Below are 12,984 nucleotides of genomic sequence, written 5' to 3'. Positions count from 1 at the left end.
TTGCGCTGTATCACAGTTATGACTTTCATTTTCAAACCCTCTGCTAGTTATTTTCAAGATCTGAGGTAAACTTCAACTAGAGGTAAATCTTTTGCTTTTAATAGTAGGGTCTGACAGGAAATGTCACATGAAATGATATTAAGGCCCAATCCTAATTCCACCCCTTAGCCCTTCCCTTTATCCCTACTCCTTGTTTGGGCGGTCCCTTGAAGGGGTAGCGATTCTCTTTAGCTTAAAGGCGTAGGGCTAAGGGAAAGGGGCTAGATACCCATTTGAACGGAGATTTTTCAGGACCACACTCGAAACCAAGGGGTAAGAAAATTTCCCAGAATACACCATCTCCAACGGCGAGATCACTGCACCCGGAAGTAATCCACAAATTAATATTCTTTTGTCATTATTATAAATTTTTACATCAATCAAGCATGTTTTTTTTTATTTATTCATAACCGCCTAAAACTCACATAGAGAGCACTTAACACTGAATAAAGCGCATAATCTTTACATGAGGTGATCTTTGTCATAGTTGTAGGCCTATTTGCTGTTGTTCTGTCCAGACAGATATTTCGCACGCTGCAGATGGCTAGGACAAAAATGATTTTTAACATGGAAGGATAGCTTTTATCGGGTGTGGTGGAGATGCGTCACGTGTTGTTAAGACAAGATGTCAGGCACAGGTCAAAGTAATTCATTTGTTGACATTAAAATACTGCAGTTTCAAAATACTGATTATTTAAATCTTTACGTTTTGCCACTATCCTTCAAAACAAGTTTAATCCATTTGTCAGCAAAATGCTTCAATCATTTATATTTAGAATGATCACTTTAGATATTTTGTCGAGTACAGGTCATAATGAATATGTTGTTTAGTTTTGCATAACCTGCTACACTAAGGTATGATGGAACGTAACCTTATTTATCCCTTTAACTGCCAGCTCTACCAAATGGTTGATTATATTTTGACTGTTTTAAACAATGACTTTTAAAGAATGACTGTTATAAAGAATGATTTACACACACAGCATTGTTGGTTTACAAGAAAAAAAAAATCCAACAAACATAATCCTGTTGCACTACTACACTTGAATATGGTTTTATTGTAAAAAAAAACAAAGAAACAAGAAATCATGATAAATGAGAACCTGAAATATTGTATGGCATACTTCAAAAATATAGATGATTTAGTTTTTTAAAATAAATGTTATGCTATATATCTTCTGATTTTCACAGTATATGTATTAATGATGGTACTTTTACCATAAACCGACGTATCAACTGTTTGGTAGAAGTTGTTATTTTAGAAATTATGAGATGTGAGATATGAGAAAAAAAAACATCGATTGTGTTAAATAGTGACATTAGGACTTAAGAAATCCAACTTAAAAAAATTTAAAATTGCTTTTTTACTATGTAAAGTTTTTTTTCTTCTTTCAGTTAAAGGGTTATTGCAGTTTTTCAATTTTTTCCACAAATATTTGTAAAAATTAGTAAACCCCCTTTCGTCCCACATACTGTGATTTAAGAGTAATTTTATAAAAAAAGGAGCATTTTGCATACCAGTTAATAAAATAATATCAATACATAATCGGTCAGAAGATTTAGAAGTGTTGTTAAAATAAGTCTACACTCCTGACTATTTTTACTTTAATACTATTGCTTTCTATTTACATATATTTTAAAATGTTATTTAGTCCTGTAATTTCAAAATTGAGTTTTAGCACCATTACTCCAGTCACGGTATTATTCAGATATCATCCTAATATTCTGATTTGCTCTTCAAAAAAACCACCATCATCATCATCATTTTTTTTAAAGTATTATTTTTCTGAATGTTTCCTCATATAAAATATCTTAATATTCTACACAACATTTGATTGAAATTAATACATTTATTTAAGAGTGCTTTAAAATGATCAAAAGTGGCAATAAAGACATGTATAATATTTAATTATTAATTCCATTAATTAAGTAAAAAAGCTGACAAAATAATTTTTAAGAAACAAGTTTGGTTGATTTGTAGTTTTCTAGGTTAATTTCTGAGGTTAATTTTGTTTCTTTTGAGGGGTTAGGTTGGAAAGTGGGTGCCATTTTGATTTGAACTGCTACTTTTCTGCTGTTTATGCCAGTAAAGGGAGTTATGGTAATGCATTTAGTTTTTTTTCAGATTTGGAACAGGTTATCTTCAAGCTCCATTTTGTTTGTTATTTTGGTCTTTGACTTACAATATTAATTAGAGTTATTAAACCCCCTTTGATTTTTTTCTTTTTCAAATATTTGCCAAATCTTCACAGTATGTCTGATGATAGCTTTTCTTCTGGAGAAAGTCTTATTTGTTTTATTTTGGCAAGAATTAAAGCAGTTTTTAATTTTTTTTTAGATCTTTTTAGATAGTCTACAGAACAAACCATCATTATACAATGACTTGCCTAATTACCTTAACCTGCCAATGAACAAATAAATGCAGGTTTGGTGAATAGAAGAGTCTTTTCAGAAAAATTCATCTAATTTTTGACCGGTAATCTATAAAAATAAAAAAAATAAATAAAGAAAATCATATTCAAAGCATCTATGAAAGCATCTACCAATTGCATAATGGAATATTGTGTTGCTAGCAATGAGCTAACCTTCACTGCAAAACACAAAATAATAATACAGGATGATGCAGTTGTCCTGCTACAAATATGCTCCAGCAGAAGTGTGCGCGTATGTGTGTGTGAGCTTGAGGAACTGAGCAGGATTGACCTGAGAGTTGTAGGAAGTTAATCTGAGCCTGTGAAGAATGCTGAGTGTGAGCAACAACACCCAAAACATGCAAAAAACAACAAATCAAACGGCCTTTACACTGCTTTCCTGACATTATTCGATGACCAATCTGAGGCTAAATGCTCCCTGCAAACAAAGAGTGCAGAAACCATGTGATGAATGTACTAACCTTACAGAAAAGTTATAAAAATATTTTTTTTTATTAAGAATTACTTGATTGAGAGTAATAACGTATCCATAACGAGGGAAAGAGAGAGAGAGTCAAGTCTTTTTTTTTTTTTAAATGAAAAGTTACATATGCATTAACAAAAGGTATATAAGCAGAGATTTGCAAATAAGAGTAACAACATATCCATTAAGTCTAGGCAGGAAACAGGTTAGTTTAAAAAAAAAAAAATATATCCAGAATCCTCAAGAAAGATCTTCATTTGAAGTATACCGGGGCATTTATTCTATGATAGCACAAGTACACACTACTGAAACGTCTATTTGATGTGTGCATTTACATCTGGAAGAGGTTTTCTTTCTTGATTTTGTTGTTTTTAGAGCATTTGCCAATCCACAATAAAGTTGTGTAATCTGTATAATATTCTGACAGGTCTTTGGGCATTTAGCTAAGATCTTTGATTCAAACTCTCTTTAAAATACGTCTTGCAGATGTTCGTGTGCAGCTTCTTATAAATCAACTACAGCACCCATATGAAAAGTGCTTGTGTGTGTTGCTTCATGAAAACTTCTAAAGTGTTTTTGACCAAAATAGCATCTAATCCACTTCATCGGCTTGAGCACACAAGCACTGCATGAAAAAGTCATATAGTCAAATAGTTATATGAAACAATTACTTGAGTAAGAGTACAAGGCCAGTTAAAAAAACAAAAACAAAAAAACACACTAATATTCCATTTTGAAAAAGAAATTCATGTAATTAATTGAGCGTAGTTGGTTACTCTAACCCCATTTTTTTTAGCCAACATTTTTTCATGAGCAAAAAAAAGAAAAAGAAAAAAAATCTGGTAATAGTTGGAAGCATTCACATACATACGCTGTGTCTAAAAACAACAACAACAACAAGCATCAATACGTGATACAAAAATAAGACTGCTTTATCGTAGTACAGGAATAAGAATGACTAAAGTTTGTAGAGGAATAACAGCGCAATGTGTGTATTAGAACAATCCTTTTATTTACTTTCCTTGGCGATAACGTAATGATGACATTTATTTTTAGCTCTGTTAGGCTTAAATAAAAACGGTGTTTTCAAATAAAGATAAGTGTTTGATCAAAGGTTTTACGAGAACTGAAAGGCTACAGTGCTTCACCACTTCTTTATGAATTTCCAACTAAAAACTGGACAACAGGTGGATTGGATTACTTTTTGGCGAAAATTGATAGCACTGGATCAGTATAGCAATCTTTCCACTGCACACGACAAGCGACAGATCGGAAGTCATTCTGGAAGCTGCGTGGAGTTTCGATCATCTCCGTATGCGAAAAATTCAGATTCGATTTGAGCTTAAAACTCCTGCAGCTACACCGTATGCGACCGGTTGACCGGATGTGATGTATTCCAGTGTTGTACAAGCAGGTCCGTGCGCACAAAATGAGAAATAGGATTTTTTTTTTCAGTATTTTTGGAATCAGAAAAGGTCTATATTAAAAAAAAACATTTCTATTCATAAATGAGTAATAAACAAATATACATTCTCTCCACAATTTTTAGCAGTCTATGAGTTTCTAGTATTCGTTCATTAAACCATGGTGAACGCACAGAGAATAAAGGCGCTTGCTTTTGCACTCCTTCATTCTCTCCTATGGTGGACGACAAAACTGAAAATTCTGTGCGACTGCCACAAGAGGGCAGTCATGTCAAATGTGTTGTGCAGTGGAAAGGCAGCTTATGTCGAGTGGCGGGGAGTAGCCATCCACGCACTGCACATGCTGTTGAAAATATCACCACTGTCATAGCATGGTACGGAACCAAGACCAAAAAACAAAACAATAAAACCAATAAAAAACACTACATACCCATTGCACTAATTGTCAGACTCCTCTGCAATGTCAGACAATGACTCTGATATGTAAACATTGCTTTTTTTCGGTGCGTGCTAATTTAGTTTACAAGTAATAAATTTAAAGCGTTCTGTTGATATTTGGGTTATTGTTGTTTTACAAGGTGGTATAAATCAGGTGAGGTGGAAAATGTATACATCTCATATAAATTTCATCTATTTGCCATCTGATTACAAGATAGATTAATGTTGGAGGTATTGTGACGAAATTCTGTCAGAATAATTTTGCTTGGATTTTTTTAGAGACATGGTGTACATGTCAATTTATTTATGATTTATTGCATTATACATTTTGAAGACCTAAGAATGAACAGATAGAATCACTATGTTTAGACTTTTAATGTAACTGTGGTTAGACTTTTAATGTGCAATACAAGGCATAAATAATTTAGTATTTTATTGAATGAATGTATGAATTATAACGGCCCATTCACATTTGGCTTCAGCATCAACGCTTGACTGAAGTTGGGGCTAATGTGATCATCATAGCAGCGTCAGCCAATGAAATTCAGTCAGCAATAGGCCACTGTCTAGCAGGAGTATTTGCATACAGCGATCTGATCGGCTGACGCTTCCGTCGGCGCTTAAGAAGTTGAGCTAGTACCAACTTCTGCAGCGTGCAACTCCTCTGAAGCGCCCCGGCAGATCCACAATGCCGTTCCGCAACGCCTGACGTCACCCATTCAAAGTGAATGGGAAGCGTTGACGCTGACATTAGCATTAACTAGCTCACATTAGCTATATTTCCATCCACCTATTTTTATGCACATTTTGGATATGCGCATAAAAACCGGTTGATGGAAACCCCAAGATGCGCATCAATTTTGAAAACGCACATAAAAAAACACATGCGCATAACTGAGGATAAACTTTTTATTCAATAAGAAAAGATGCGCATAAACTACGATGGAAACACTTTTACCGAACAAATTGAAGTATGCACAAAAAGAGATTTTGTTATAAGAGATCATTTAGAGATGAAAATGTGTATGAATGGACAAACCAGCAGGCTGAGCACACTGTAAAACATCTCAAATGTTGTTTTGGCCATTCTAAAACGCCTTAAACACCTTCTGAAGCGCAAATCATTTATTAAATGAAGAAAAGACGATTTTGTTCTCTTTGACTGGTTGGATGGAAACATAGCTAATGTTAGTCTTAACTTAATCGACTGAAAAACATTTGCTTTTGGCAATATTTAATTTAATTGAAAATATCTGATGATATCAAGTGATGGCTTGGGTGAAATATGCTTAGCCACGCCCCTCTAACCATTAGTTTGCTGCTAGTAAAAGACAAGGAGCGCAAAAATAAACCCCGCCCCCTACTTAATATTCCATTTTAGTGGAAAATACATTAACATACTGAACTAAAAGTCCAAAGCAATGTCTGGTTCACAAAGACTTCTTCAATACAGAAACTTTTAATTAAACAAAAAAGAAATATATATATATATTTGAAAAACATTTGCAAAGTCTATGATAAGTCTACTATTCTATAAGTCTATGGCTAAAACCAATGTGGTTTACGGAGTTTAACAACAATCAAGCCAAGTGTTAAAAATCCAAATGAAATCCAACTTCTTGAGGCTGACAAGAAAAAAAAAAAAAAACGGTAACACTATTTTGATGGTCCATTTGAATATTGTAGACTGTCTGCTTAATATCTGTTGATACTGCTCCTTCAACAGACATTTAACTGACTATAATAAACTTTGCAAGTACATGTCAACTTACACTAACCCTAACCCCAACATAAGAGTCTATATTCTAATGAGAATTTGTTGACCTGCAGATGCAATGTAACTTAAATTCAACAAATGGACCAAAAAAACTATACTTACTAGTCCAGAAAAACAGCTTTAGTCTAGTCAACAACCTTCTGTATCATCTATCTATAATCCCACCAAACTAAACTAAACCGTCTTAACTATGCAAGAAAAGACAGCGAAAATTATCATACACTGTTTAGCAAAAACTCAGCCCTCGAGCCAACAGCAAAAACGCCATTAATCAGAACCATACATGCGAAAGCATCGAAATCTTTATTAAACATCAGATTTGACTTGATTATCCCCTGCAGTGCGATAAAACCCTCAGTCTCCTCTTACAAAAGCATCTCTCACACTGTACGTCTGCCCTGCGAATCAGAACACATTCATACATTACTGGCCTAAAAAGCACATGTTTCAGCTACCGTTGCTAGTGTGAGAGTTTAGTGCACTTGATCGTAAATCACCTCTACAACAAGATCCCTTTTTTCTTTTATATATCATACATCAATTTTTGATGTTCTCAGTAGCATGGAATAACGATACCGTTACATTGAAAAGGAAGAACTAAGTGACATTTGCACAGAAAATGCATCCTTTTAGGCACTAAAGGTTAGTTATTGTGTATTTTGTATACATATATATTTTTAAAAGTGATTGCCAGCATTATTTTGTTTTACAATTACAAGCAGAGATGCAAAGCAAATGGACAAAGCAGTGAAATGAAGGGAAAATATGTCCATATAAGTGTAGATGCAGACCAAATGTTTCCGCTGATGGATGACTGCTTTATGATCATCTGATTGACTTTGCATGTGTAATGGGAGGTTTACCACCAGTCGTAGTTACTTATAAGCAACCGGATAATGAAGCTACTGAGATGAACAACCATCCCAAACCAGTGCTGTTTAAACAATGAGCCACTCCGTCAGCCTCAGTTCTTAAAACGGGTCTGCTCACATATGTGGTTGAACTTCCTGGAAGACAAAAAGTAAACAAACAAAATGTCGGATTAAGAGTGAATGTTATTAATGATTATGATCAGGTTTTTTTTTTTTTTGCAAATTTTTAGAAGACTTAATGTCCTAAAAAAAGGTATTTTTTTCTTATACTGAAGACAGACATTGGCATTGTTCATTTGCTGGCCTCTACTGGCGCATTTAAGTATTGCAGCAATTCAGAAGATGGACGAGAGAATATACATATACACACACATAAACATTCACACACATACATACATACATTATATATATATATATATATATATATATATATATATATATATATATATATATATATATATATATATATATATAAATATATATAATACACACACAAACACATATATATATATATATATATATATATATATATATATATATATATATATATATATATATATATATACATACATATATATATATATATATATATATATATATATATATATATATATATAYACACATACATATATATATATATATATATATATATATATATATATATATATATATATATATATATATATCTCCTCCACATACAGATAGATCGACAGACAGACAGACAGACAGACAGACAGACAGACAGACAGACAGACAGACAGATAGATAGATAAAGCAGGGGCCAGTTGGTATTTCTGTGTTGAGTTTGCATGTTCTCCCTGTGTTGGCGTGGGTTTCCTCCAGGTGCTCTGGTTTCCCCCACAGTTTAAAGACATGCACTATAGGTAAATTGAGTAAACTAAATTGTCTGTAGCGCATGTGTGTGAATGAGTGTGTATGGGTGTTTGCCAGTTGGGTTGCAGCTGGAAGGGCATCTGCTGTGTAAAACATATGCCGGCAAAGTTGGCAGTTCATTCCGCTGTGGCGACCCCTTTAGAATAAAGGGACTAAGCCGAAGGAAAATGAATGAATGAATAAATACAAGCAGATATTTGCAAACTGCTCAACAGATACGCTGATTTACACCTCGTTTGTAATTGATCATGGTCAAATCCTTTACCATTTTATACAAAAACATACTCTTCATTAATGCAAGGTTTTATTATATCTTTAAATATTAAAAAAGCATCAGACAGACAGACAGACAAAAAAAAGGGTTTTTATTATTGTTTTATTTATTCATTGATAAACTGTGGTTTCATTAGTGTTCATTTGTAATAGTAATAATAGTCATTTTTCACTAAACTATAACTGTGATTTCTGATCATATTTGATGTCGTTTAAAAAATTGTATTATTGCACTTTCATGATAAGCCCAGATTGGAATAAAAAAAGAAAAAAGTAAAAAGTTAACCCAAACTTGTGATTTATTTTACTCATCTACTTTCCTAATGCATTATCAGAGTCACTGGCTACATTTACACGGACATCAGTAATCATTTTGTGCGCTTTAATCTGAATAAGACAATAATATGATCAAGGCATTTACATGAGTTGCTTTTTTAATCTTCTTTTCATGTTTTCCATGTTAAAACACATAATTCGATTAACAGCTTTACGTCACCACGCGATCCACATTTCCTTGGGAGTTTCTTGTAATTTCAGCTGTTTCATTCTTGATTTGTCGACTTTAACTGCAGTTTGGTACTTTCACTTTCATTCGGGAACATTTCATGCATGCCCCCTTTGACAAATGAGATATTGGAAGAGACTATGAAATGCTGGAAGAGTGTAGTTTTAATGGAATTTGATATCGCACACTATATGGGAGAAAGAACTCCACATTTTGTGGTGTATGATTCTTTACTGACACGGTAGGTGCAGAGAATAGTGTCAAACAGCTGTGTGTGTAAAGACTATCCTGTCGCAAAAAAAGATGAAAAGTCCTACACGATGGTAATTCACTTCAATAATGCAACTAAAATCGGCACACTCCACGTCTAATTCCATTTCTGCTTAGTTCAATTATGACCTTAACCAGATTAAATTAATAAAAACATAATAATTTAATTAAAAAAAAATAAATAACTGTTTACATGGTGGACTCCTAATCAGAGTATTGTTTTCATCGCATTATAATAAGATTATTGGTGTGCATGTAAACATACTCACTGATGAAAATCTAAATGTAAATTCATAATAGATATTGTATTAAATTCACAGTAATACTGCACATTGGTTTGCAATAATATAGGAAACTAACATAAGTGAGTGTTTAGCATTGAAATTGCTCTTTGCTGTTGCTGTTGTTACAGCTTTTATTATTGAAATGGCATACTTCTTGTACACTTACAGTGCATGATGTGCTTTCACTTGAGTTCGACAGTTGCGTCCCCAGTAACAGTTCGGTCTGTTGGTCACAGCATCTGTGGGGGGATAAAAACACAACAATTTTCCCTCATTTCCCATTATGTTAGTAGTTCCTTAGATGTAGCTTAATGTCTACAGCAGAGGGATATCAATTATAAACACTTTAAGATTGAATCAAGAAGATATTATAACATAAAAACTATTAATATAATTACTGGTAATACTAGTTGTATCATTATAATAAAATATGATATTGAACTGTAAAGTTGTAAACTGTCTATTAGTTAATGTAGTTATTAACTTGAACAACAATTAGTAATAAATTCTGTTATTTATTCCTCTTTGTTAACATTATTCAAGTTAAATACTGTTAGCTCACTTTGCGTTAACTACTGTTAACATGCACAACATTTGGATTTTAATAATGCATTAGTAAATGTTAAACTATGATTAATAAGTGCTGCACAAGATTATTCATACTTAATGTTAGAGGATATATTAATTAACGGACCCTTGTTCAAAAGTGTCCAATAATATTTTTAAATGACATTATAATAATACAAATACAAAGTTGTTGATTTTAGGCCCCCGGGTCTCACCTGGAAGCTCTGATGGAGGAATACGCTCTCTGTATTTGTATGCGAGCTCTCGAAAAGTGCGAAGTCCACAGCAGTAGCACAGAAAAGAGTTGGCAGTGATTCTATAATCTGAAATACATGCAAACACAAACAACTGTGGATTACTTTTCCCGGAGATGCAGTCTCTTTCAGTCAAACCGTATTAGATGCTCAATTTTCTTGAACATAGGAATGAGTGAAATGACAAACCAATCTGTAATCTGATATAATATATACATACAGAGTTAAAGTCAGAATTATTAGCCTTCCTGTACATTTTTCCACAATTTCTGTGCAATGAAGAGAAGATTAACACATTTCTAAACATAATAATTTTAATAACTCATCTCTAATAACTAATTTATTTTATCTTTGCCATGATGACAGTAAATAATATTTGACTAGATATTTTTCAAGATGCTCACATTCAGCTTAAAGTGCACCTTAAATATATATTATGAGACGATTTTAATCCTTATATCACTGGGCCTTCCCTGAGCCTGTGTCTGATCCTGAACATCTGAAAGGATGTTTATTTACCAGAGAGATGGTAGAGCCCCTGCTGTAGAGCCTGCAGCGAGTCCTGCAGCAAATGCCTCCAGCTCATCCCTCGACAGCTCAGATAATTCTGACACACACAAACACGAGGAGACAGATCAACACAGAGAGCTTTAGGAATCAAATCATAACAAACACTGGAATTTAAAACTTGTGTTGAGGAGAATGTCCTCCCTCTGGAAATTACTAACAGTTCAGATAAAAGAAAAAAAAGGTAAAAATGTTGAAAAGTCCTTGTAAAGGCTTGGTGGGACAACAAAAAAGGGAGCTTATTTAAAATAAATTCTATTTAAAGGGATAGTTAGCCCAAAAGATGAAAAATCTGTTGTTTACTCACCCTTTAATCGTTTTAAACATTTATGCATTTCATTTTTCTGATAAACGCAACATAAGAAATTATTAAGAAAGCATGAAACCTGTAACCACTGACATCCATAGTAGGAAAAATAAACACTATGGAAGTCAATGGTTACAGGTTTTGTGCTTTCTTCTAAACATCTTTTTTGTGTTCAACGGAAAAAAGCTACGCATAAAAGTTTGAAACAAGTGTCATTTTGGGGTGAACTATGACTTTAAATAAGAAAATTACAATCAGACATCCAAAATACACTCATAAAAACTCTGTATAGTTATTTTATTCATAACCAATTTTCACACCGTTATATAGTAATAAATTCCACATATTCTGTTGCATTAATAAAAGTGATTTTACACAATGCATTATTTTTAACTGTAGCTTGAGATAAACACAGTTCATTATTATTTCACGTCTTAGTTAATTCTTGTCCTGTTTAAATAATGTGATCCCAAGTTTGAGGACACTGTACAAACCTGAAGGACCTCCGACTCGTATTGATTGCCATTAAAAACTCCATCCAGACATTTATCATTGAGGTTTAGTTCTGTAAAGAGGAAAATATATATCCATATTATAATACTGCATAATACCACTGGAAATTAGAAACATAACAATATAGAAATGCTGTCCCATTCCAGCTGATATTAACATGTTTTTTTTATCTGATCAACTGATTTGATGGAGACTCTTCTTTTTGCTCTACATCACTTTCTTTATTGAATGAATGACCATTTCTTGAACCCATGTCGCAGGGCTTACAAGTAACTGAATAAAGAACTAAATGAAAAGGATCAGGGTTTAATTATGATTTTGACAGGAATTTATTTGTTTGCAAGCAATGTGGTGAAATATTAACACCCTGCTTCAGTCACTTTCTCTCCACATGTACTATTACGGTCTCCGGCATCATCTGGTTATTATGGAGCCGTTTTGACAGGAGCAGTGATGTTTACGACGCGTCCAAGCATTTATATCTCAAGATTTATTTTATTTGTCTTACAAATGCTACAAACAAAACATGGACAAAAAAACTGTTTCCTGCCAGCTGATCACCCATCACCTGTGTGCCCTTACGTAAGCAGGTGAACTGAAGTGACATGTAGGTGGAGCCAATTCATATCACTAAACTGCTTAATCCGTGACACAGAATAATACTGCATAATATTATTCATTTTAACCAATTATGCAACAAATAAACAAATAAAATATAAATATACATAAATATCACAAATGACTCCAACATGTACTAAAGAGGTCAAAATGTGGAGAGTTCTTTCATACCAAGAAAACACTACGAAAGCAATCAGATCAAATGCGTTTTCAACTGCCTCTAGAAGTGGTTGGAAGCGGACAAGCTCAAAACAAATCAGAGCCGGCTTAAGCTTGTTTTTAGAATTATCCACTTGTGATTGGATTGACAAAAACATGTTTTAATTTCAGGTGTGAACATGGCCCATTATAGTTAAATATTAAACATATACCACATTATACACATACAAATCAGTGCCATATGCCAAATTTTGGCACCGTTGGTAAATGGGAGGGGGAAAATAAATGTGAATTTTTGTTTCGTTTTAATGTTTAATGTAAAAAATAA

General features: G+C 33.3%; 1 protein-coding gene across 8 annotated transcripts in view; it reads right to left on the bottom strand.

Annotated features, from left to right (window-relative positions):
• Positions 1-6,857: 6,857 nt before the first annotated feature.
• Positions 6,858-12,984, bottom strand: part of chfr (checkpoint with forkhead and ring finger domains, E3 ubiquitin protein ligase) — a 32,945-nt gene continuing 26,818 nt past the window's right edge. For 4 of the 8 annotated variants that reach the window (XM_017356138.3, XM_017356139.3, XM_073950691.1 and 1 more), the window contains exons 14-19: positions 11,861-11,931; positions 11,012-11,099; positions 10,454-10,561; positions 9,838-9,910; positions 7,503-7,580; positions 6,858-6,971 (exon numbers count right to left, since the gene is read on the bottom strand). In XM_017356138.3, the coding sequence (XP_017211627.1) occupies positions 7,538-7,580; positions 9,838-9,910; positions 10,454-10,561; positions 11,012-11,099; positions 11,861-11,931 (383 nt within the window). In that variant the 3' untranslated portion in view covers positions 6,858-6,971; positions 7,503-7,537. Of the gene's footprint in view, positions 7,581-9,837; positions 9,911-10,453; positions 10,562-11,011; positions 11,100-11,860; positions 11,932-12,984 lie in introns of all 8 variants that reach the window. The other 4 variants (NM_001100015.1, XM_021476266.2, XM_073950690.1 and 1 more) reach the window with 1 other exon arrangement.

The sequence above is a fragment of the Danio rerio genome, chromosome 5, assembly GCF_049306965.1.
Source record: "Danio rerio strain Tuebingen ecotype United States chromosome 5, GRCz12tu, whole genome shotgun sequence".
NCBI lineage: Eukaryota > Metazoa > Chordata > Actinopteri > Cypriniformes > Danionidae > Danio > Danio rerio.
The sequence above is the reverse complement of the archived record's forward strand: the minus strand, read 5'-3'. Positions and strand labels throughout refer to the sequence as shown.